Here is a 25,881-nt window from a genome sequence, read left to right on the forward strand (position 1 = left end):
TTCTCCACCCCCAAATACTTCTCTTCTCTGCCTCCCCAAATACTTCTGCCCCCAAATACTTCTCCTCTTCTCTGCCCCCCAAATACTTCCACTACCCCAATGCTTATCCTCTTCTCCACCCCCCAAATACTTCTCCTCTTCTCTGCCCCCCAAATACTTCCGCCCCAATGCTTCTCCTCTTCTCCACCCCCCAAATACTTCTCCTCTTCTCTGCCCCTCAAATACTTTCACCCCCAAATACTTCTCCTCTTCTCTGCTCCCAAATACTTCCACCCCCAATGCTTCTCTTCTCCACCCCCCCCAAATACTTCTCCTCTTCTCTGCCCCCCAAATACTTCCGCCCTCAACGCTTCTCTTCTTCTCCGCCCCCCAATACTTCTCCACCCCCCCAAATACTTCCAACACCCAAATATTTCTCTTCTTCTCCACCCCCCCAAATGCTTCTCCTCTTTCCGACCCCCCCCCCCCCCAAATATTTTTTTTAATGTTCGCTGGCTCAAGCAGCATCTTCTACTTATTGCTCATGTCGGCATTGTCTCCCTTATGACATCACTTCTTAGTCGCAGGTCCAGGACATGATGTCTGAAGGGAGCTGATGCTGGCGAGAGCAGCAGGTGGAAGGATGCTGCCCATGCCGGCGAACATTTCAAGAGGAAAGGTGGGCGTTCAAGATGCAGGGAAGTGTTGGGGGGACACCCAAGCAGCAGGGAAGAGGGGGGCAGGAAAGAGTGGGGTGGTTGCAGGAAAGAGTTGGGTGTGGCGATGCCAGATGCCGCCGCCCCGGGCGCAAGAACAAAGCTATGAGCTAACTTTTTTAGGTAAGAGAGCAACTAGCGGGGAGTGAGATAGACCATGTCAGCCTTGAGATAGAAAATCTTTATTTTGGTGTATAGAGACTCAAAATATAATACATATATAACCACATAAATAAATAGTCCCATAAAAGAAGTGTCCTGAGAGTTAGATCCAAGATGGCTGCCGCTTGCTGCTGCTGTGTGGACGCTTAGGAGTGTCTCGCTTACCTTCGGAAAATGCCCAAGAGAAGGGGAAGAAGCGTTGGTGGAGCCTCCCGATGCTCGGAGACCCTTCTGCCTGCAGTGGATGCCATTTTTAGGCGTCTCCTGAGTGAGCAGGTTTCGTCAGGGAATCACCCGCTGGGAGCGCCGGCAGAGAGTAGTTCCGCGGCGAACTCCCTTGGGCTAGAAGTCTCTCTGAGCCCCGACGTAAGGTCACCGCCCCTACAGCCGTTGCCGCTGGGAGCAAGCTCACCGCGAGAGGAGAGCACGCCGGAGGAGGAAGTGTTTTCCTCTCGAGAGGCCAGTACGTCGGAGGGCTTGCAACTGAAGACAGCTGAAAGTGATTTACTCCTTTTAGAAAAACCGGCGGCAGGAACAACTCCAGCTAAAGGGGATCAAGGCTCCAGAGAGGTAAACCAGCCGAGTGAACATTTATTAACGAGACAAGCAACTTTTGTTTCTCCTGTTAGACCTTCTGAAGTCACTCTAGACTCTCTTTGGGACTTAAGTGTCCAATTTTGGAAATGCCCTTAACTTACAGGTAAAAAACTTGGATAAAGAAATACAAATCCAGAAAGAAGAGATAAAAACTTTAAAGGAAGAGACTGTATCATTGAAATTAGATATCCAAGAAGAAAAGAAGAATTTAAAAACAATTAAACTAAACTAAACTAAACTAAGCCTTAAGTTTATATACCGCATCATCTCCACGGAAGCGGAGCTCGACACGGTTTACAAAGCTTAAAAATACAAGAAGAGGGGAGAGAGAGTTTACAAGGGCATATGAAAAGGGGGAAGTAGGAAGGAGATGTTATATATTAGAGAAAAGCCAGGTTTTCAGTTGTTTCCGGAACAGCTGGAGGGAGCCCAGGTTTCGCAGCGGGATAGTGAGATCGTTCCAAAGGCCCGTGATTTTGGAGAGGAGGGATCTTCCCAGTTTGCCTGCGTGGGGGATGCCACGTAGAGAGGGGAAGGATAGTTTATGTCTGTGGGCGGATCTGGTGGTAGCAGGCGTTTGGGCGAGGAAGGATAGAGGGATTAGTGGCGGAAGGATGCCATGAATTATCTTGAAAGCTAGACAGGAGCATTTGAAGTGAATTCTGGAAAGTACAGGGAGCCAGTGAAGCTTGGTAAGTAAGGGGGAGACATGATCAAATTTGCGTTTAGCAAAAATCAATTTGGCCGCAGTATTCTGGATGAGCTGGAGTCTGTGAAGACTTTTTTTTGTTAGGCACAGGTAAATGGCATTACAGTAATCGAGTTTGGATAAGATGATGGATTGTACCAGGACGGTAAAGTGTTTTTGGTGGAAATAGGATCAATTAAGAGTAACCAAGATTTATTTGTTAAAGATAATACGATTATGAAGAGAAAATTGGAAGCTTTAGATAACAATATTCGGATTAATAATTTGCGTTTAAATAATTTTCCTAAAGTATTATCAATTTCTCCACGAGATATGATAAAGCGGTACTTTCTGGAAATCCTTAAAATACCTGAAAATGCTTTACCACCTCTTACAAAGGTTTACTATTTACCTATAAGAAATCAGGATCCTCAAAAGAAAGAAGACGAAGGAATACCACAGAAAGAACCCTTGGACGTTTCCACTTTGTTAGAGCAATCAGATAGAGAAATGGCTATCCCAGCCACTCTCTTATTGACTGTGGCTTTGGCCCCAGACAAGGATTGGATTCTTAAACTTTTCTTTAAAAATAGGGCCAAGGACTTTCTGGGTTTCCATATCCAGATATTTCCTGATGTCTCGAGAGAGACTCAGAAGAGAAGAAGGGAATTTTTTATGTTAAAGCCAGGAGTGACTCAGATAGGGGGTTTATTCTTTCTTAGGTACCCTTGTAAATGTGTCATAAGATACCGCTCCTTGAAATATGTATTTGTAGAACCAGCTCACTTGACTGCTTTCCTTTCTGCGAAACGTCTTGAGTCTGTAGAACCATCTGTACCATTGTAATAATAATTAGCTCACTTTTCAGTAGCAGTTTAAACGATTTTCCTTGTTAAAAAATGTTTTTCTTTAATTTAGTAACATAGTAACATAGTAGATGACGGCAGATAAAGACCCGAATGGTCCATCCAGTCTGCCCAACCTGATTCAACTTAAATTTTTTTTTATTTTATTTTTTATTTTATTTTTTTCTTCTTAGCTATTTCTGGGCGAGAATCCAAAGCTTTACCCGGTACTATGCTTGGGTTCCAACTGCCGAAATCTCTGTTAAGACTTACTCCAGCCCATCTACACCCTCCCAGCCATTGAAGCCCTCCCCTGCCCATCCTCCACCAAACGGCCATGCACAGACACAGACCGTGCAAGTCTGCCTAGAATTTCTACTCTTATCGTTAATCTTGGATCCTAATTTGAGGACTAGTGTGTGATTAAGTTATGATGTTTATTTTCTTTTATTATTTTGCATTACTTTCAGGCTTGAGAGTAAATAATACTATTATGTTCTCTTGATCTCACTTTCTGTACAAGATGATATGCTTGATAATAAATGTGTAAATTTCATAAATAAATAAATAAAAAAGAAGTGTCCTATGTTGGAGAGATCCAATGGAGTCAATATACACCAAAATAAAGATCGTCTATCTCAAGGTTGACGTGGTATATCACACTTCCCACTAGTTGCTGTCTTGTTCAATTTTACGTGGGGTTTCTGTTCCCTTTCTTTTGTTCTACACTAACTTTTTAAGCAACATATATATACACTTCCCCCTCTTTATTCGCGGTTTCGGTGTCTGCGTTTTTTCATGTGCAGGCTCTGCCTCTAAATTTACATCACAGGAAGTCGCTGCTCCCAGCGATGCACAGAATCGCTCCTCCCAGCTTTGTACAGAGAAAATCGCGGCACTTTCTTCATAGGAACAGGAAAGGTTATTCGCGGTTTTGGATCTTTTTTCGGGCTTTTTACAGAAAATCCGCGAATAACATGTAACGTTATTCGCGGCCATGCCGATCCACTATCTCCGCGAATACGGAGGGGGAAGTGTAATTTACTCCGCAATCCATAAATTGGTTTATTTTATTATTTGTTTGTTTATTTCTTTATTTCGTTCGTTCTGCATCCCGTCCTCCCCAATGAGCTCAGAATGGTTTACAGCTTAAACATACATAATATACAGTTAACAGGCTACAATTTGCCACACTATAGTAGATTGACATAGGTTATTCATAGGAGCGATTAAACCATAAACATTTTTATATACATCATTATGCTAATATTGAGTAAATTTTCAGAGCGTACCCGGTGTCATAGCAAGGGTCCCAGCACATATGGTGCCAATGCTTGTATTTGTAACTCTCTTTCTATGGCATATCATGTGGTCCCTGGGTGGTGATTCTACTATCACAAGTCGGGAAAATAGTGGGGCCGGACAATGGACTTTCCGCAATAAACAAGGCCAGTAGGATGATGACAAAACGTTTATGTCGTCCAATCACAAATGATCAAGACCCTACACACTACTGTGTTTTGGCGTAAAGAAATGCCTGCATCAAGGGTCACAAATACCGTGGGATGAGCATTGACGAAAAACAGCACTTTAAAAATATGAATAAGACAAAGTTCAAAAAGGATATCCGAGTATCAGCAGCGTGCCTGATTTTAAGAAGAAATGGGATCGTCACGTGGGATCTCTACACAGAGTTAAATAGGGGAGGGTCATTAGGGTGGGCAGACTAGATGGGCCGCGGCCCTTATCTGCCGTCTGTTTCTATGTTTCTATCTGAAGCATACAAAGTTGTTTGTGTAGATTTTTTTTACATGCTTCAATCTACAACCAGATGGCTGGATACGTTGAAAACAAGCACGGGGATGGCACTGGAGGACCTTTCCAGACTAACACAAAGCTGGTTTGTTTTTAGATCTGAAACTCACCAAGTCGCAGGGACTCGAACACAAGTCGATGGCACCTAACTAACTAAGTTGCTTGGAAAATATTTTGTGGTAGAAAACTGGAACGCTCTTCCGGAGACTGTTATAGGAGAAAACACCCTCCAGGGATTCAAGACAAAGTTAGACAAGTTCCTGCTGAACCAGAACGTATGCAGGTAGGGGTAGACTCAATTACAGCACTGGTCTTTGATCTAAGGGCCACCGCGGGAGCGGACCGCTGGGCACGATGGACCGGCACGATGACCCAGCAGTGGCAATTCTTATGCTCTTATGATGATAATGATGAATGCAGTAAGAACTTGGAAGCCAGCGACATGATTATATTTACAAAAATCAGCTATTTGTTTAAAATCAAGGACAATGGAACTCCTTTTTTGTTTGGGAAGTGCAAATCCTACCCACCGCCTTGTCCAGGAGATGAAAAGCGGGAGGTGGTAGAGACGAAAAAAAGGAATGGAACTCAAAAATGGGTGGGAGAAACCCAAAGGGATCCTGTATGGAAGGCAGGAACCAAAGAAGCTTAGCGGTGATTATATGGCAACACCGGTAATTGAGAAGCAAAGGCAGTGCCGGGAAGACTTCTACAGTCTGGATCCTGATCATGGCTGGAGAGATTTGGAAGGGCTGGAGTGGGGCTTCGATGACTGCTAGAGCTGGGCGGACTTCTACAGTCCGCGCCCTGAAAATAGCAAGGACAAATCAAGATCACGTTATGAATATGAAGTATTACAACATACCTTAGACTATCTGGTTTTCTTGTTGAGCAGACTGGACTAGATCATGACACGGTGACAAAATTCATCACCGTCCCCGTCCCCGCGGATAACCGCGGGAAATAATCCCACGTCATTTTCTAGTGTCTATTTCAACCTCGGTCCTTCTACACCAGCATTCTTCAAAGCAAAGCTTGCGGGTCAGTGGTTGTGGCCATTCGTACTCTGATTCTTATGTGAGCCAAGGATAATGAAGCCATTGTGACATCACTGATGTGATTGGCTCTTAGGCGCTGGTGGAATGAGACATTATGACATCACAATATCTGGATACCAGAGACTGTCATTCTGTAGTGTCTGTTTCAACCTCGGTCCTTCTACACCGGCATTCTTCAAAGCAAAGCTTGCGGGTCAGTGGTTGTGGCCATTCGTACTCTGATTCTTATGAGAGCCAAGGATAATGAAGCCATTGTGACATCACTGATGTGATTGGCTCTTAGGCACTGGTGGAATGAGGCATTATGACATCACAATATCTGCTCTGGAGACCAGAGACTGTCATTCTTCAGTGTCTGTTTCAACCTCGGTCCTTCTACACCAGCATTCTTCAAAGCAAAGCTTGCGGGTCAGTGGTTGTGGCCATTCATACTCTGATTCTTCCCTCTTTCCTTAAAGAATGACATGAAGATGGTTTCCCGCGGTTATCCTATGGACGTGTTAGGGCACGTGTTGATTTAGCATGCGCTAAAGTGCTTAGCATATCTTTGTCAAAGAGGGCCTTAGTAATAGGATCCCTATGTTATTAATGAAAAGGAGAAGATGATAAGGTGCTGGTCGCCCATGTATTTTATTGTTTGCGATTTCTTGCTTTGTCTTGTGGGTGTATTTATTGTTGATGGCGTATGTATTTTTGATAGGCAACAACAAAGAAAGAATCCAACAAAACTGCTCACTGCCGATTCCAGTTTTTAGCCATCAGGTTTTTTTGTATTTACACAATCTAGGACCCCTGAGGAAGGAGTGTTTCTTCGAAACATGGACCGTGGCAGGTCCGGGTTCATCAATCCTAGAAAAGGTTCAAAGAAGAACGAACAAGATGGTAAAGGGGATGGAACTCCTCTCGTATGAGGAAAGACTAAAACGGTTAGGGCTCTTCAGCTTGGAAAAGAGACGGCTGAGGGGAGATTTGATCAGAGTCTACAAAATCCTGAGTGGAGTAGAACGGGTACAAGCGGATCGATTTTTCGCTCCGTCAAAAATTACAAAGACTAGGGGACAATCGACGAAGTTACGGGGAAATACTTTTAAAACCAATAGGAGGAAATGTTTTTTTCACTCAGAGAATAGTTAAGCTCTGGAACACGTTGCCAGAGAATGTGGTAAGAGCGGATAGCGTAGCTGGTTTAAGAAAAGTTTGGACAAGTTCCTGGAGGAAAAGTCCATAGTCTGTTATTGAGAAAGACATGGGGAAGACACTGCTTGCCCTGTATTGGTAGCATAGAATATTGCTACTCCTTGGGTTTTGGCCAGGTACTAGGGATTGGCCACCGTGAGAACGGGCTACTGGGTTTGATGGACCATTGGTCTATTCTTATGTTCTTATGATACAAACTGTTTTATGATTATATATATTTTCTATGACTTTTCATTAAAGACTTGGCATCTTGTACATCATCACTGCAGGTTTTTTCCTTTGTCTTTGTATTTTTTATATAATGTTATAGTTTTGTATGTAAGTTTGTAACCCGCCCTGGGTAAGGGCAGGATATAAATGAATAAACAAACTGGTTGATTATCTGACATGTGGCACTCGGTGCAAAACACTAGATAGCCCCATCTCAGTTTGTCTGCCTTCCTCTCCCGATTGCTACAGTTCTGGATAGATGGTTTGACCTCACAGTTTTAACCACATATTAGGGAAATACGGTGACCGCACTCCAAGTCCCGTTGGTACATTGTCACCTAGAACATTCCAAAAATAACCGTAAAAAAAAAAAAGTCAACAGGAAACTGCATATAGAGCTGTAGGATGTGTGAGGAAAAAAGGCCGATAACGGGTCCTGCTGTATCACTCTGACGTCTGGATAGGATGGATGCATAGCAGACACCCCTCACCACCCCCAACAGAGATCGCTAGCTCTCATCTGGAAACAAAACGTCCTCTCAGACCACAGCAAATCCCCTAGGCAGAGACAGCGGACAGGTGAGATGGACTCATCCTTTGGTGGGAAGGAGGGAGGGACGCTTACGCCACTGCTCCCCGGGCTGTACCTGGGCTTTAGGGAGGCAGCGTGTATGGAGGAGGAAGACAGCAATGCTGCTGTCCGTGCTCGCATAGTTGATTTATTTACTGCCTTTTTTAAGAAATTCATCCCAAGCAGTGTACCCTAGCATAGTAAACTTTTTTTTGAGGGGGGGATTGTGCTATGTTTGTCACGTTGTACCTGATCTGTCATAGAGTAGTATGTTGGTGAGGAGGATTTTTAACCTTTCAAACACGAAAACAATGAAACTAATAACCAGCAGATAAACATTTCATAGCACTTTTTTTTTTTTTGGGGGGGGGGGTGCAGAGATTAAGCTGTGGAACCTGTTACTAGAGTATTATGGGTTAAATGCACTAAAGTCCGCGATCGTCGCCAAACCTGTTTTCACAGCTTTAGCGACGATCACTTTTACCGACCCCACGCACAAAACGGCACAATGCGTGTTTTTCCGCTTGATCGCCCATTTCCCGATCCGGCCATGCAAATTAGCTAAAACACCACGCAAAGTAGCCAAGCGATTGATGCACTAACGTCACTTGGCTATGCAAAAAAATTAAAAAGCAAAATGACTAGCCTAGTAACTGTGTTATCGACTGGATTGCCTTGTTTTTTTTCAGTATGTACTATAATCATATAAAGAAACCGGTATGGAGTATTTTCAAATCGTTTCAATGAATTATGAGGATGCCTCAGCCCCACCACTCCACCGCTGTGCTAGCTCTTAACTGCGGCGAGATTTATGTGGCGCTTCATCATTGGCCGCTCATAGTCATTTTAAATCTGCTAGTCTTGTTTTTTAATTCTTTTTTTGTATCTTTTTTATGTGTACCTATAAAACCATCTTAGCTGTAAGAATCAAATGTACTTAATTGTACTTAGCTTTAAGTAGCATAGCTAAATCCAGCCAACGCCGGGGAGTTTAACCCAACATGTTTCGCACTATACAGGCGCTGTGTCAAGGGTCTCCCGAGGTGCAGCGTGTCATCCGACTCATTCAGTGTTTTTTTTCAGTGGCACAGATATTTTGTGTGTGTTACACATGCAAAATATCTGTTCCATAAAATTTTTTTTTTAAAAAATGTCCCCCACTGCCGATGATGGCCCTTCCCAATGACCCCGATGAATGTGGCACCAGGAATCCCTACCACCCCCACAAGAGAAAATTGGCAGGAGGGATGCCCATACCCTCCTGCCACCAGATGTTCCCCTGAACCCCACCCCCACTCCTCAAACTCCCCCGTACCTTTGCTAGATGTTGGGAGCTGGAGGGAAGTAAGTCCCTCCAGCTCCAAGCCCCGCCCATGGAAATGACGGGCCAATCATGGCCTTAGGCTCCTTCCTCTGTATCCCATGTGATGCACAGTGAGGGGCCTAAGGTCTGGTGCAAGGGGGGGGGGCAAGGTCCATCATTTTTCATGGGCGGGGCTTGGAGCTGGAGGGACATGCTTCCTTCCAGTTCCCGTCTAGCAAAGGTATGGGGTTAGGTTTGGGGGAGCTTCCGGTGGCAGGAGGGAGTGGCATCCCTCCTACCTTTTTTTTCAGAAGGAAGGGGGGAGGGGGATTGTTGGGGGGTCAGTTGCACGGGGTCTAGGACCGGGTGGGTGCATGGCACGGGGATTTTCATCCAGGAGGGAGAAGTCATCCCTCTTGCCATTTTTGCTGCCATGGGGGGGGGTCACGGTGCTAATTTGTGTGGGGGGGAGTCATTGTTGAAGGCCATCAGCGTGGGGGGGCTTTTTTCTTTTTTTTAAATGGGGCAGACTGTGCTCAACATCTGTGCCATTAAAAAAACAACAAGACCTAACAGCTGTGTGAACTTAAGTCATTCAAAACATTATGTCACTCAAGACCTACCAGGACAATACCAACATACCATAATAGCAGTAACTTCCACAAGTAACACAAGCACCTACCTAGGAAAAGACAGCGCCAAAAACACTGCCGTGACTACTAGAACATTAATAAACCTATTGGAAAACTAGCAAACCAGCTTAAAAACAGAGCAATTATGTAATCAATGCTAACAGAAAACCATGTCTCTTTCAAACATGCAGAACATGGATCTTCACACAGTTTAGAATAAGTAATCACAATACATAAAAGAAATAAACACCAAGAAGCCAACATCAGAGAAATTGAAAGAGAGATATTTCATAGAAATTAAACTGAACTCTTCATATAGTGCAACACCAGAGAAAGACTGATCTATTACAAATTAACAAATGCAAATAAAACAAAAACGATACAATGTTATTGGACTGGTGGGCAAATAGTGGGACATATGCATGCCCTGTGGTCATGCTCCCGTGAATCCTTCTCAATTTTTGTACACAAAAGAGTCAAACTCATATAAATGGCCGATTGCCCTGTATCTGTTCCAATTAGCTGCCTCTGCTGAAGAGTGGGGAGTTTACAATACATTGTACTCTTCGGGCCCTACTGAGCCATAGTCCCCCAAACATATACTCCCCCAAATGATGTTAAATCTATACATATATTCTGCATACACGGAACCTTTCCCTTTCCTCACTCCTCTCTCCACACTCCCAATAATGGGTGCAAAACACAGCTATGGCGTTTCCCCATAGAACTTGTCATACAAAACAATTTTTCAATTCTAGTGTCAACACAGTTAACAGCACCATAAACCCTCTCAGTAAAGGCATATTGTAGCTCAGTGGTCTCCAACTCAAACCCTTTGCAGGGCCACATTTTGGATTTGGAGGTACTTGGGGGGGGGCCTCAGAAAAAAAAATAGTTAATGTCTTATTAAAGAAATGACAATTTTGCGTGAGGTAAAACTCTATAGTTTATAAATCTTTCCTTTGTTTGTATCTTGTGAGAATATTAAGTGATGTTTAAAGTGTAAAATGTTTTTATCCTGTATTGCACTTATTGAAAGTTTTAAAAATGAATCAAGATTTAAAAAATATAATACATCTTTCATTTTGGCTAAGCCTTAATAATAATATTGTCATTTATAGCTAAAGAGACAGATGATCAAGAAACTTGTATTTTACTTTTGTGATTATGATAAACATATCGAGGGCCTCAAAATAGGACCTGGCGGGCCGCGATTTTGAGACCACTGAGTTAAGGGGAACAGTTAATCTGCTGGCTGGGTTGAAGGGCAGGACAATCAAGCCATTGTGACATCACTGATGAGACTGGTTCTTATTGGTGGAATGAGGCATTATGACATCACAATCTCAGCTCTGCTTCCCAAAGACAAACAGGATGTCATGGTTACAGTTAAGCCAATGGTCTCCAACTCCATCCCTTTGAAGGGCCACATTTTGGGATTTGTAGGTACTTGGAGGGCCTCAGAAAAAAATAGTTAATGTCTTATTAAAGAAATGACAATTTTGATGAGGTAAAACAAACTCTTTCTAGTTTATAAATCTTTCCTTTTGGCTAAGTCTTAATAATAATATTGTCATTTATAGCTAAAGAGACAGATGATCAAGAAACGGTTTTATTTTACTTTTGTGATTATGATAAACATGCCGAGGGTCTGAAAATAGTACCTGGCGGGCCGCGGGTTTGAGACCACTGTTGTAAAGTGATACAAAATTCTACAGCTCTACAAAAAAAGTCACCGAAGACAGAGGACTCCTTTTATCAAGCCGCGCTAGCGGGGTTAGCGCATTGGACATTTCATCACGCGCTAACCCCCGCGGCCGGCTAAAAAACCAACGCCTGCTCAATGCGGTATTTCGCGCGTTAAACCCCTACCGCAGCTTGATAAAAGGAAACCCAGAGAGTAAAATCTACAATGGCAGTAGTAACTTCTAAAACTCACCCCATAAAGACCTACCTAGTAAAACGCAGCGTCATAAAGACTGTAGTGGCATGACCTGTTTTTCGCCTTCTCATTTACCCACATTTCTGTATAGAAACATAGAAGATGATGGCAGAAAAGGGCTACAGCCCATCAAGTCTGCCCACTCTGCTTACCCACCCCCTGTCTATGCCCTAATGACCCAATTTCCTTATCTTGACCCTCGTAGGGATCCCACATGGGTATCCCATTTATTCTTAAAGTCTGGCACGCTGTCTGCCTCGATCACCTGCACTGGAAGCTTGTTCCAATGATCAACCACTCTCTCTGTGAAGAAATACTTTCTGGTGTCGCCATGAAATTTTCCGCCCCTGAGTTTGAGCGGGTGCCCTCTTGTGGCCGAGGGTCCCTTGAGAAAGAAAATATCATCTTCCACTTCGACACGTCCCGTGAGGTACTTAAATGTTTCGATCATGTCTCCCCTCTCCCTACGTTCCTCGAGAGTGTAGAGCTGCAATTTGTTCAGTCTCTCTTCATACGAGAGACCCTTGAGCCCCAAGATCATCCTGGTGGCCGTCCGCTGAACCGATTCAATTCTGCGCACATCTTTTCTGTAATGTGGCCTCCAGAATTGCACACAGTACTCCAGATGAGGTCTCACCATGGCCCTGTACAACGGCATTATGACTTCAGGCTTTCGGCTGACGAAACTTCTATTGATACAACTGCCTTGCCTTAGATGAAGCCTTCTCCACTTGATTGGCAGTTTTCATGTCTGCACTGATGATTACTCCTAAATCTCGTTCTGCTGAAGTCCTAGTTAAAGTTTCTCCGTTCAAGAAGTACGTCCTGCATGGATTTCCGCTTCTGAGGTGCATGGCCTTACATTTCTTAGCATTGAAGCCTAGCTGCCAGGTTGAGGACCAACTTTCCAATGTAAGCAGGTCCTGCGCCATATAATTCTGTAAACTGCATTCACTTGCTATATTACATAGTTTGGCGTCATCGGCGAATAGTGTTATTTTACCTTGAAGCCCTTGAGTCAGATCCCCTATGAATATGTCCCCCCTCCATTGGATCACACTTCATTTCCAACCTCTCTTGCGTTTTGTGAATTTTACACATACATAGGATTACTAGATTTTACACCAGTAAAATCTGGACCCTCTAGACCTGCCCCCAGGCCTGCCCAGTTTCACCCATCCCCACCCCATTACGCCCCCAGCTCTGCCTTCAGCCCCGCCCCCAGCCCCACTCCAGCTGACTGTTCGTCGGGCAGAAAGGCATCCACGCATGCAGGGATGCCACGTGATGATGTCATGTTCACGTGCACATGATGTCACCGTGCTGCATCCTCAGATAACTCTTCCCGACGCGATTTCTTTTCATAACCCGGACAAAGTACCGGGTTTGGAAAAGCCATCCGAAGCCCAAACATGTCCTCAAAAGGAAATCCGGACGTCTGGTAACCCTACATATACATTCGCTCCTCCGATTTCACCACGTTCTCTAGCCCTTTATGTCTCACATAAGAATTACCCCTGCTGGGTCAGACCAGTGGTCCATTGTGCCCAGCAGTCCGCTCCCGCGGCAGCCCCCAGGTCAAAGACCAGTGCTCTAAATGAGTCCAACCTCACCTGCGTACGTTCCGGTTTAGCAGGAACTTGTCTAACTTTGTCTTGAATCCCTGGAGGGTGTTTTCCCCTATAACAGACTCCGGAAGAGCGTTCCAGTTTTCTACCACTCTCTGGGTGAAGAAGAACTTCCTTACGTTTGTATAGAATCTATTCCTTTTTAACTTTAGAGCGTGCCCTCTCGTTTTCCCTACCTTGGAGAGGGTGAACAACCTGTCTTTATCTACTTTGTCTTGAGTCCCTGGAGGGTGTTTTTCCCTATAACAGACTCCGGAAGAGCGTTCCAGTTTTCTATCACTCTCTGGGTGAAGAAGAACTTCCTTACGTTTGTATAGAATCTATTCCTTTTTAACTTTAGAGCGTGCCCTCTCGTTCTCCCTACCTTGGAGAGGGTGAACAACCTGCCTTTATCTACTTTGTCTTGAATCCCTGGAGGGTGTTTTCCCCTATAACAGACTCCGGAAGAGCGTTCCAGTTTTCTACCACTCTCTGGGTGAAGAAGAACTTCCTTACGTTTGTATAGAATCTATTCCTTTTTAACTTTAGAGCGTGCCCTCTCGTTTTCCCTACCTTGGAGAGGGTGAACAACCTGTCTTTATCTACTTTGTCTTGAGTCCCTGGAGGGTGTTTTTCCCTATAACAGACTCCGGAAGAGCGTTCCAGTTTTCTATCACTCTCTGGGTGAAGAAGAACTTCCTTACGTTTGTATAGAATCTATTCCTTTTTAACTTTAGAGCGTGCCCTCTCGTTCTCCCTACCTTGGAGAGGGTGAACAACCTGCCTTTATCTACTTTGTCTTGAATCCCTGGAGGGTGTTTTCCCCTATAACAGACTCCGGAAGAGCGTTCCAGTTTTCTACCACTCTCTGGGTGAAGAAGAACTTCCTTACGTTTGTATAGAATCTATTCCTTTTTAACTTTAGAGCGTGCCCTCTCGTACTCCCTACCTTGGAGAGGGTGAACAACCTGCCTTTATCTGAGTCTATTCCCTTCAGTATCTTGAATGTTTCAATCATGTCCCCTCTCAGTCTCCTCTTTTCAAGGTGGAAGAGGCCCAGTTTCTCTAATCTCTCACATGAGCACTATGTCATCATCGCATACAATTATTAGCAGACTCACGCGCTTACCTATTTTCATAGGACCCCCAGGAGAAGGTTGTCTAATACCGAAACACGGATCGTGTTGGGTCCACACCACCGATCCAATCCTGTGCATTTATTGGATTTTTCAAATATATGCATCGCTTTCACCTGTGAAGACTCTTTCCTAAAAACTGTGTTTCAAGATCGTAGTCCCCACAGTGCCGCTTCGTTTTTTTTTTTTGGTTGTCTCCTTTCTACTGTGGAACCATTTGGTGAATTTTTACTGTTTCCCTAGAAAAGGAGCACTTTTTTTTATTTTTTAGAAAAACTGAACAAACCACATTTCTAGACATACATTGTTATCCACCAAGTATTGTGGATTGTGTGGAACATAACATATATATATATTTTTTTAAATAAACATAGAAACTCCATGTTAATGAAATGTGAAGCCTCATTCACACATGCAGAACACAGATAAATTTGCAGTACAATAAAGAAATAAGTGACCACAAACTGAAAATAGAAAGTTAAACAAACACCAAGAAGCCAACAGCAGAGAAATTGAAAGAGATATTTCTCACCCTGTATAGTGCAAAATATAAAGACAGCAGATGTCAAGGATCAGCGTTAGGGGGGGGGGGGGGTGCACCCAGATCAGAGAGAACCCCAAGCGTGCCTGAAATTGAAGAATACACAGCCTTGTTAGGAGGCTTTGGGACCCTATACCCCCAGACAAACATTGGCCCTGGCAGATATACATTTCAGTCGCTACACAGAAAATACATTTTTTTTCCGACTTATTTTCCGACTCTTATTTTTATTGGTCCTAGGGCTCCTTTTACGAAGCCGCGTTAGCGGCTTTGTCGCACGCCACCTTTTTAGCGCACCCTAACCCCTGCACTAGCCGAAAAACTACCGCCTGCTCAAGAGGAGGCGGTAGCAGCTAGCAAGGCCGTCAAATTAGCACACGCTATTACACGCATTAAACCGCTAACGCGGCGGCGTAAAAGGAGCCCCTAGTCTCTAGTTTCTACGTTCCTCCGTCTTCTCTGGTTCTACGCTTATCTGCCCACTGGTTGGTCAGAATTTTCTTGGTAATCACAGATCAGAGAATTATGCCGAGCTTGTGGCGAACATGCCGACAGCATATCAGCTAATGGGTGCCAGAACGTCACTTCAAATGCACTTCTTCCCCCCCAATCTTGGCGATGTCAGCGATGAACATGGGGAAAGATTTCATCGAGATTTCAGGGTGATGGAAAGCAGATTAGCAGGGAAAGTTCATTCCTCGTATGATGGGAGACTATTGTTGGTTCTTGCAAAGAGAGACCAGCGTAAAAGCAAGTGCCTCAAACATTTCTGAGCACGCCGACATCACTTTTGTGTGAGTTAACTCTTTCAGGACCATAAGGATCGTAGGCCAATTTTTGTGGTTTTGACGACATTTTTATGGTAAAAAGGGCTTGCAGATGCCAAAAAATTGATTTTTTTTGTGAAATATCATTATTTTTATTTAAAAAAATCACACTTCTGGCTTATGGACAGTGTGGCAAGTGAATCTTCTCGTCAATCTAGCAACGACGCTAATGAATGAATGTCGGAACCAGTTTGTTTACAGAAAGGCAGTATCATATGGAATCCGTACATATCAAATTTAGAACTGTAGACTATCCCAATCAAAATTTATAGGATTTTAAAGTTATGGGACAAATATGTCCCTTGGTCCTGAAAGGGTTAAGAGAAGCGTAAATATATGCTGCAACACGTCTCCTTATTGTTTTCGTGTTTGTTTTCAGAGAAAACTCCTTAACACAAGTTTGGTGGGACACAGTTCATACTCGCAATATTGCGCCAATATGGCGAACTGTCTAAAAAAAATCAGTAACGTGTATTTCAGAAACCTGGCGTGCTAGCTGAACTTCAATTACAGATCTGAAATCAGCGTCATTAAATTAACTAAGAATACTTCTTAAGTTCTCAGGAGCAAGGAAAAACTTTTTATTTGTTGACCGGCTAATTCATTTTTCAAAATGTTTTTTTTAATTGGTTTTTATTTTTTAATTCTTTCTTTATATTTTGAACTTCTTGTACAGAATATTAAGTCAACATAATATAAAACAAATGAAGTAACATTTATTTATATGACAAAATTACTATTTACTCAATCAAAATTAAAGTCCCAAAATTTGAGATCCAAGATGTTCCTGAGTGAGAAACTATTTAAAAGAAAAAGAAAAAATTCAAATTACAAATTAGGCGGTCAGATGAGAATGGACCAAGAGTAAATTTATACATTAAGATTTTCTGGAGAGAAATCCTGTCAGCTGAGAGGGTTCAAAGAAAATATACCGTATTTGCCGGCGTATAAGACGACTTTTCAGTACCTTAAAATCCTCCCCAAAGTCGGGGGTCGTCTTATACGCCGGGTACAGTTTACATGCCCTTACTTGCGGGGCTGGATGTACTCAGTCGCGTGGCTCTTCTTCTCCCTACCTTCTCTGCTTGCAGCACAGAGCCGAACGGAAGTCTTCCCGACGTCAGCGCTGACGTCGGAGGGGAGGGAGGGCTTAAACAAGGCTTAAACAAAGCCCTCCCTCCCTCCGACGTCAGCGCTGACGTCGGGAAGACTTCCGTTCGGCTCTGTGCTGCAGGCATGGCAGGTAAGGAGAAGGAGAGTAGCCTCGCGGTTCGAGTGGCTACCAAGAGAGAGGGGCGGCCGCCCCGCCCCGGTTGCAGCACAGCCGGCCAGGTTCCCTTACTTTTGTGGCACTTCCCCGACCGACCGATAACAGCCCGGGTCCGACAATCCTCCCTGCCCTGTAGCCGCGAATCTAAATACCTTCTTACAGCAGCTGTAAGAAGGTAATTTAGATTCGCGGTTAAGGGCAGGGAGGTTTGTCGGACCGGGGCTGTTGTCGGTTGGTCGGGGAAGTGCCACAAAAGTAAGGGAACCTGGCCGGCTGTGCTGCACCCGGGGCGGTAGAGAAGGTGTGCGGAAGAAGGGGTCGTCTTATACGGCGAGTATAACACAAAACTCTATTTTTTAACTAAAAGTTGGGGGGTCGTCTTATACGCCCAGTCGTCCTATACGCCGGCAAATACGGTAATTGCAAGATTTATACTTTACAATACATTTGCAAGGATATCGTAAAAGAAATGATGGCCCCATTGCAGCGACCCCAGGCTTAAGAAGCAAAAATTCCTTCCTTCGTTTCTGAGATTCCCTTGTCACATCCGGAAATATTTGAACTTTATATCCAATAAATTCTTTATGTCTATTCTTAAAATAAAGCTGTAATATCCAATTTTTATCTGGTGATAAAACCACCGTAGCCAATAGGGTAGCTGGAATAGCTACCTCCCTCATTGAAGATTCCAATAATAATGTTATATCCATTTGTTCACCCTGACCTTGTTGTTCTAGTGGACGCTGTTCTTCCGAATTTTTTGATGTTGGCAAATAATATATTTTGGAAAAGGGAGGAAAGGCATCGTTAGGAACATTAAGAACTTCACAAAAGTACTTTTTCAAAACTTCTTTTGCTGATAAAGAAGGAATCTTTGGGAAGTTCAAAAATCTAAGATTATTCAACCGCATATTATTTTCCATCATTTCCACCTTTCTCCTAAGGTTGAGATTGTCTTTAATCAGTGTCGTTTGGATTTGATTTACTTCACTTATCTTTTTATCTATTTTTTCCACATTATTTTTCATCGATATATTTTCCTGTTTAAGTCCATTTATTTCATTTCTTTGTTCTAAGTATTTCTCTTCTAGTACTTTAATTTGTGGTGACAATGTTTGTCCCAGAGTACCGTATTTTTACGTAGATAATGCGCACCCGTGTAAAACGCGCACACGGGTATAGCGCGCGGGAAACACAAATTTATGTAAAGAAATTTTTATATACCGTGCTCACGGGTATACCGCGCATGCCGCCCCGACTCTCCTCTGGCTGCCCCGACTCTCCTTTCACCCGCCCTGACTTTCCGTTTGCTGCCCCGACTCTCCATTCGCTGCCCCGACTCTCCTCTGGCTGCCCCCCCTTGAAGTCCTGTCCCTCCTTGAAGGTCTGCCTGTCCCCCCTTGAAGTCCTGTCCCCATCCTGAAAGCCTGATGCCCCCCCCCCCCCCCGGACGCCCGATTCATCATCCGGAAGGACCGCTCGCACCCCCACCGCTCGCACTCCCACTCCCAACCAAAGAACCGCTCGCACCCCCACAGCCTCCCCCCCTCCCCCATGGAGAAGCTGTCTACCTTGTTTCCGGATGCCAGTGAGCCCAGCTGCTTCCTCTGCCGGCGGTCCCGCCCCTTCTCTGAGCCCTGCGCTACGCTGCTTCCTCTTCCGGCGGTCCCACCCTTTCTCTGACGTCAGAGAAAGGGCGGGACCGCCGGAAGAGGAAGCAGCGTAGCGCAGGGCTCAGAGAAGGGGCAGGACCGCCGGCAGAGGAAGCAGCGCAGCAGGGCTCAGAGAAGGGGCAGGACCGCCGGCATAGGAAGCAGCTGGGCTCACTGGCATCCAGAAACAAGGTAGACAGCTTCTCCATGGGGGAGGGGGGAAGGCTGTGAGGGTGCGAGTGGGTGGCCTTTCCCTCTCCTTTTTGGCATCGATAAGGCACTAGGTAAATGTTGTTTCGTTAGAATCTCTGGCGGCGTCTCACTCACTCTCATCAGCTCGCGGCCATCTTGGATATCTTCTGCCTTTTTTTAATTGGTTTTTAATAGCGCTTTCAATTAGCACAGATTAAGCCAACTAAAAGAATTAACCCCCCACCTTTTTTTTTTTACAAAACCAGGTGCTCTTTTACTAAGCTGCGATAGCAGTTTTAGTGCGCACTAAACCTTAACCCGAGCATTGAGCTGGCGTTAGTTCTAGCCGCGTAGCGCAGGTTTTTGCGCGCGCTAAAATCCTGCGTGCGCTAAAAATGCTATCGCAGCTTAGTAAAAGGAGCCCCATGTGTTTTTAGCGCTGGTCACGGCGGTAACAGCTCCGACACGCGTAGGAATTCTATGAGGGCCGGAGCTGTTACTTCCTGGGTCGGTGCTAAAACCCGCGCTATGGTTTTGTAAAAGGGGGAGGGGTAAGTTAGGTGCCTAGATTATCTAGGTACCTTAGCCATCTTATATAAAATCAGGGCCTTTTGTAGTTTTGTGATAGGCCGGAGCACGTTACAGAGCTTCAAAGAAGGTTTGGATAGGTTCCTAGAGGATAAAGGGATTGAGGGGTACAGATAGGAGTAGAGGTAGGTTATAGGGATAGTCAGGGACCACTGCTCAGGCAATGGGCCTGATGGGCCGCCGCGGGAGCGGACCGCTGGGCGAGATGGACCTCTGGTCTGCCTCAGCGGAGGCAACTTCTTATGTTCTTATGTTCTAGTTGTCTACATCTCAAAAATATATAGATATAGCAGAACTAGAAAAGATATAGTAAAGAGCAAAATCAATATGACAAAGAGGATGAAGGTTAAATAGGTTAGGGCCCTTCAGCTTGAAGAAGAAACATCAAAGAGAACATGAGAGAGGTTTATAAAATCATGAGGGGCAAAACAGGCAAGCAGAGGAATAATTAATTTCTCTTTTAAACAGCATAAGAACTAGGTATGCTCCATTAAAATCAATAAGAAGCAATTTTTCACTCACTGCACCGTCAAGCAATAAGAGGAATCCGGACCAGTTCCTTAATGAAGATTCCATAAATAATTCCTAAGCCAGCAGAGCAGCCTTGGAAAAAGCCTTGGGAATGAGCAAAAGGAATGAATCTGCTGCTTGGGATCTGTCACGTAGTTTGTTTGTTTTTTAAAATTTATACAAGCGCATACGGACTTGTTCAAGAAAAACAGAGAGGGCAATTAGTCAAGAAAAATCTCTAATTAGAACATCAGAATAGCCTTACTGGGTCAGACCAATGGTCCATCAAGCCCTGTAGCCTGTTCTGGCCAATCCAGGTCACTAGGACCTGGCGAAAACCCAAAGAGTAGCAACATTCCATTCAGAATCCTAAAGAATAGCAAAATTCTGGAATCCCAAAAGTAACAAAAGATTCCTGAACCCCAAATAGTAGCAACATTCCATGCTACCGATCCAGGGCAAGCAGAGGCTTCCCCCATGTCTTAATAATAGACTATGGACTTTTCCTCCAGGAATTTGTCCAAACCTTTCTTAAAACCAACTACGCTTTTACCATAACCTCTGGCAACGCATTTCAGTGCTTTGAGAAATAAGAAAATCTTTACTCTTCCATAGACAACTATAAGGAAAAAGACAGGGGGGGGGACTGGACAGAAAATCTGTCATGTAGTTTAGATCAGTGGTTCCCAAATCTGTCCCGCAGGACCACCAGCCAGTTGGGTTTTCGAGATAGCCCTAATGAATATAGATGAGAGAGATTTGCATATAATGGAGGTGACAGGCATGCAGATCTGTCCCATACATAGCTGGTGGTCCTCCAGGAGAGGGTTGGGAGCCAAGATGCTGGACTCAATGGTTCATGGCTTAGTCGTATGCTCTTCTGTGTTGAGTTTTTTTTATATGTTCTGCAAGAAGGAATCTTATGAGATCGCAACATAATTCTGGTGACTCAATTTCTATTCTGGGGTTTATTCTGTTTTTCAGGCCATGGATACTTTCTTAAGGAAATGGCTCCTTTACTTCCTGCTTGCATCAGCACTGCCTGCAATTGTCTATTTACAAGACCTGTGCACCAATGAAACCAACCTTATAAAAGGCATCTTGCAGACTACCTGCAGCCACCAGGGCCTAGACTATGTCCCTTCTGCCTTCATCCCCAAAGCCACTGGCATCCTGCTGCTCAACAACAACCACTTCAAGACCATATCCACTGTGTCCTTTCGGGACCTTCCTGAGTTGGTAGACCTTGACCTTTCCAATAATCATTTGATGAGTCTAGACACCAAGCATTCTCTCCCTCTTCAGGAGTTGATTTTATCCAGCAATTCATTCTCTGAGCTTCCCAAACTGAGCAACCTCAAAAGGCTGACCAAATTGCTGCTGGCCCATAATTCAATTTCTGAACTTCCGGATGACGCTTTCCATGACTTAAGCAACCTAAAAGAGTTGGATTTGAAGAAGAACAAAATTACTTCCTTTTCTGACCAGGTTTTTGAAGTGTTGTCCAATCTGGAGACTCTTGATCTGTCTTATAACAATCTCCAGAATGTCCCCAAACACCTGATTAGAAGCCTGAAGAAACTAGAAAAGTTCTATGTGTCTGGGAACCACCTGACAGCACTCCCTGATCAGTTCTTTGAGGATCTGGATAATCTGGCCTTTGTGTACCTCGATGACAATCCATGGCACTGCATCTGTGCTCTAGAATATCTTAAAAACTGGATCGTAGAAACCAGCTATGTCATTTATATCAACAATGGAAGCCTGACACTTAATATGCCTGAAAGTTTGGTGTGTGCCTCACCTTTGAAAATGAAAGGTATCCCTGTTCAAGATTTTGAGACAGATTACTGTAGGGCATCTCACAAAGGGGATGGCTTCATTCTCATAGAAGAGCCTCCCCCCACATTTGTTATTTCAACCACATCAAGAGTAATCCATCCAACCACCCATCCCACTACAACCATCAAAACTGATACAACTAGCCATTCCACTACAACCATACAGATTGATTCAACTAGCCATCTACTAACAACCATAGAGAGCTATCCCATAACACCTATAAAGACTCATCTGACCAGCCAGCCCACAACAACTATAAGCACCATTCCAACTAGCCATTCATTAACTATCACAACTTATCCAACCAGCTATCCCGTAACAACTATAGAGACCTACCTAACAAGCCATCTGGTTACAACCACAGAAACCCATCCAACAAGCCATCTGGTTACAACCACAGAAACCCATCCAACAAGCCATCCGGTTACAACCACAGAAACCCATCCAACAAGCCATCCGGTTACAACCACAGAAACCCATCCAACAAGCCATCCGGTTACAACCACAGAAACCCATCCAACAAGCCATCCGGTTACAACCACAGAAACCCATCCAACAAGCCATCTGGTTACAACCACAGAAACCCATCCAACAAGCCATCCCTTAACATCACCAGAGACAGTGACTGAACTACCCAGCCATGTTCTAACATCCATAAAGAACTTATCAAATACCCCTCCCATAACAACTACAGAGAAATTAACAACTTTAATGATGGACACCACGCAGATCTCTCAAGAGTCTGTAACTTCCACCTCAGAATCCCTTTGGACTAGCAACGATATTGGCAATCTTGGAAGCCCCAGCCAGCAGCGCGGGACCTTCGGAGATGTTCTGATCAAACATTGCTGCTTGCTGCATTTCATCCTATCGCTGCTCTCACTGCTAGCCCTGCTGCTAGCGATACTGTTACTCTTGAGCTGGCTAGGCTGGGTTTACTGGAAATACTACAAACCTACCAAAAGACTGCTTGGAAGGCACCCTAACATTTGGTTGGTCCGCTACAGCTTGCTGAGGAATGATGACTTGTTGGAGAAAACCTCAGACCGGGCTTTACAAAACACCAGGCCTTTGTTTTCAATCTTCAGGGGGCCTTCAGGAGTGGGATTCAATATTAAAAAACAGTTTACTTACAGTTTGGACAGACAAACTGAGATAGCGGGAGCCAGGGAAAGGAAATATGCTGCCAATACTATCTAAGACAAGAAACAATTTCTTCCTCACCCTAGTCCTGAATACATGTCCACTGTTCATGCTTTTTTGTGGCAGAAATTTCCATTAATGCTTACTAGTTGACTCCAGATCATTAAGAAATGTCTATCCGATTCTGTAGAATATATTAGTATGTGGTTTTCTTTAAAAATTCACAATTACAAATCTAGAAACACAGCAGAAATAAAACAAAGGCTGGCTTAGTTTCTTCCTGGTGACTTGAAACTGAAAAGTGGCAGAAAAAGAGCTTTGGAAGGCACTATGAAAATCTTTAACTGGATGTCTCTCAAGTCAGTGACCTTCTATGGATTGTGGATAATTTTAAAAGATACTCAAAAGATGGTTAACAATGCTATACTAGGGCCTAAGTGAAGGCAAAAATCTCAGACTACCACACCACACCAAGGATCATGAAGGTTTTTGATCGATGATACCTTGCATCACAATAAACCGAAGGAGAAATTCATGATCCTTGGTGTGGTGTTCCGAGATCTTTTCCTTCACTTAGGCACTAGTATAGCATTGTTAACCAGGTACATTAGATAGATTGTAAGCCCGCCAAGACAGATAGGGAAAATGCTTGAAGTACCTGTATGTAAACCACTTTGAGTGTGGGCGTAAAACTACAAAAAGGTGGCATACAAGCCCCAATAAAATAGAAGGGTATGAGAGAAAAAGGAAATGGGTCTCTGAAAAGGATGATAGAGGGTAGAAATGGGGTTAAAAAGATGGTGAAAGAGACAATTAAGAGATGGGATAGAAAGTAAGACAGAATGGCCTGGAGACAAAGGAAGGGATCGAACTGGGGCTGATGAAGAGATGAGGGGTAATAGAGGGTAGATGAAGGCTGAGAACAGAGGATGAAAATGGAGATTAAGAAGTGAGTGAAAGAAAAAGGAAGAAGGACAAGAGAAAGACAGAGGGGGCAATGGGAAAGGCCAGTATGCAAGACTATTTTAACAACCGATGACACCCGACACAATCTTTGAGGATAGCTTCTGATCCACTCCCCTCCCACCAGTCCATCAGTGCCCTTTCCACCCACCAATGGCATCTCTAGACACAAATATTTGGGGTGGTAACAGGGGGGCAAGCACTTCTATACATAATCTCTTTCCCTTCAGCTAGTTTCGAGCCACCTAGTAAAATTACCATTATAGTTGCTACCATCATTTAGAATCCTAGGTCACAGTCACCAACAGACAAATATATTTTATACACATAATTTTATTATTAATGTTTGATACTCACTTAGGCATGCAATTGTGGGCAGGACTGACACAAATAAAATGAAATCTATGTGGAAGTGAATCAGTGGCGTAATGAATGCGAGAGGCGCCCGGGGTGGTGGTGCTCCTCTCCCGCCCTCTTCTTCAACCCCCTGCTCCTTCCCCCTCCCCCCCGCCATGCGTGCGCCCTTTCCCTTCTCCCATACCTCTTTAACTTTCCTGGCACAAGCAGCATCACCAACTTGCCACCTGCATCTGCTCTCCCTCCTAGGCATGGGACCTGGAAGTGATGTCAGAGAGAGACCCGACGCTGGCACAAGCAGCAGGTTGGAGTTGCTGAGTGCAGTGGGAGGAAGTGAAGGCGCACACATGGTGGGGAGGAGGAATGGAAAGGAGCGGGGGGGGGGCAGAGAGGAGGACGGTTGCTTGGGGCAAACCACCACCACCCCCATTACTACGCTACTGGAGTGAAGTCTTTCCTCGTATGAGGGACTCAAGGGTCTCATACGAGGAAAGACTGGGCAAGTTGCAGCTCTACTCTCTAGAGGAGCGCAGGGAGAGGGGTGACATGATTGAGACATTTAAGTACGTCACGGGTCGTGTCGAGGTGGAAAACGACATATTCTTTCCTAAGGGACCTTCAGTCACAAGGGGGCACCCGCTCAAACTCAGAGGAGGGAGATTTGGTGGTGACACCAGGAAGTATTTCTTTACAGAAAGGGTGGTGGATCACTGGAACAAACTACCGGTGCAGGTGATCAAGGCCACTAGCGTGCTCGACTTTAAGAATAAATGGGACATCCACGTGGGATCTCTACGTGGGTCGAGCAGCACTCTGACTTAATGGGGTGGGACAGTAGAGTGGGCAGATTTGATGGGCTATAGCCCTTTTCTGCCGTCATCTTTCTATGTTTCTATGTTTCTAAGTATGAATTCTCTATTGAATTGGGCAGAATCTCAATATAGAACCAAGTTCCAACCAGCTTTCTATCTCCCCCCTCCTCATTTTCTCCCCAGCACTCCCACTGTCTCTCTCTCATCCTCCTTCCTTTCTCAGCCTTCTTTTCTCTTTCTGTCTTTAATTAACTCACTCCCTAGTCTCACTGTTCTATTCTCTGTACTCACCACCTCTCAAATCCTCAACTGTCTTTACTGTCACTCCCCCCCCACACACACACACACCCTTGTAAGCTTCTCCTACTCTTCTTTTAATTTTCCTGCACTCCCAATTCTATATTCTCTCTCTCCTTCCATAGTCCTGTTTCTTTATACTACCTCTTAGCCCCTTCCTGAGCCCACTAGATCCATCACACTCTCTCTTTACCCCTCACGTTTTCCTCTTCTTACATTCCTCCCTTGGCCTCATTTATGCACCTTCACATGTTTTTCCTTCTAGAGACTTTCCCCACTTCTCAAACCTCCTACTAAAGATCCTTCCTCTCTCTCATCCCTTCTTACAGAAGCTCTCGGTGGCTGCAGAACCAGCCAACTCCTTGGCCTCGCCTCCTTATTAATCCAGCCAAATCCCTCGCCCTAGATTCCCGCAGGATTTCTCTGTGC

General features: G+C 44.4%; 2 protein-coding genes across 2 annotated transcripts in view; one reads left to right on the plus strand and one right to left on the minus strand.

Moving 5' to 3' along the window:
* Window positions 1-14,698, minus strand: part of CHRNE (cholinergic receptor nicotinic epsilon subunit) — a 53,389-nt gene extending 38,691 nt beyond the window's left edge. Inside the window, exon 1 of the mRNA XM_033925255.1 lies at window positions 14,452-14,698. The gene's annotated coding sequence lies outside the window, so the exon portion shown is untranslated. The remainder of the gene's footprint in view (window positions 1-14,451) is intronic.
* Window positions 1,333-24,446, plus strand: GP1BA (glycoprotein Ib platelet subunit alpha). The gene is made up of 2 exons (XM_033925252.1): window positions 1,333-1,427; window positions 21,023-24,446. Exon 2 carries the CDS (start codon window positions 21,026-21,028, stop codon window positions 23,078-23,080), a length of 2,055 nt encoding a protein of 684 aa, XP_033781143.1. The 5' UTR covers window positions 1,333-1,427; window positions 21,023-21,025; the 3' UTR covers window positions 23,081-24,446.
* The last annotated feature ends 1,435 nt before the right edge of the window (window positions 24,447-25,881 follow it).

The sequence above is a fragment of the Geotrypetes seraphini genome, chromosome 16, assembly GCF_902459505.1.
Source record: "Geotrypetes seraphini chromosome 16, aGeoSer1.1, whole genome shotgun sequence".
Lineage (NCBI taxonomy): Eukaryota > Metazoa > Chordata > Amphibia > Gymnophiona > Dermophiidae > Geotrypetes > Geotrypetes seraphini.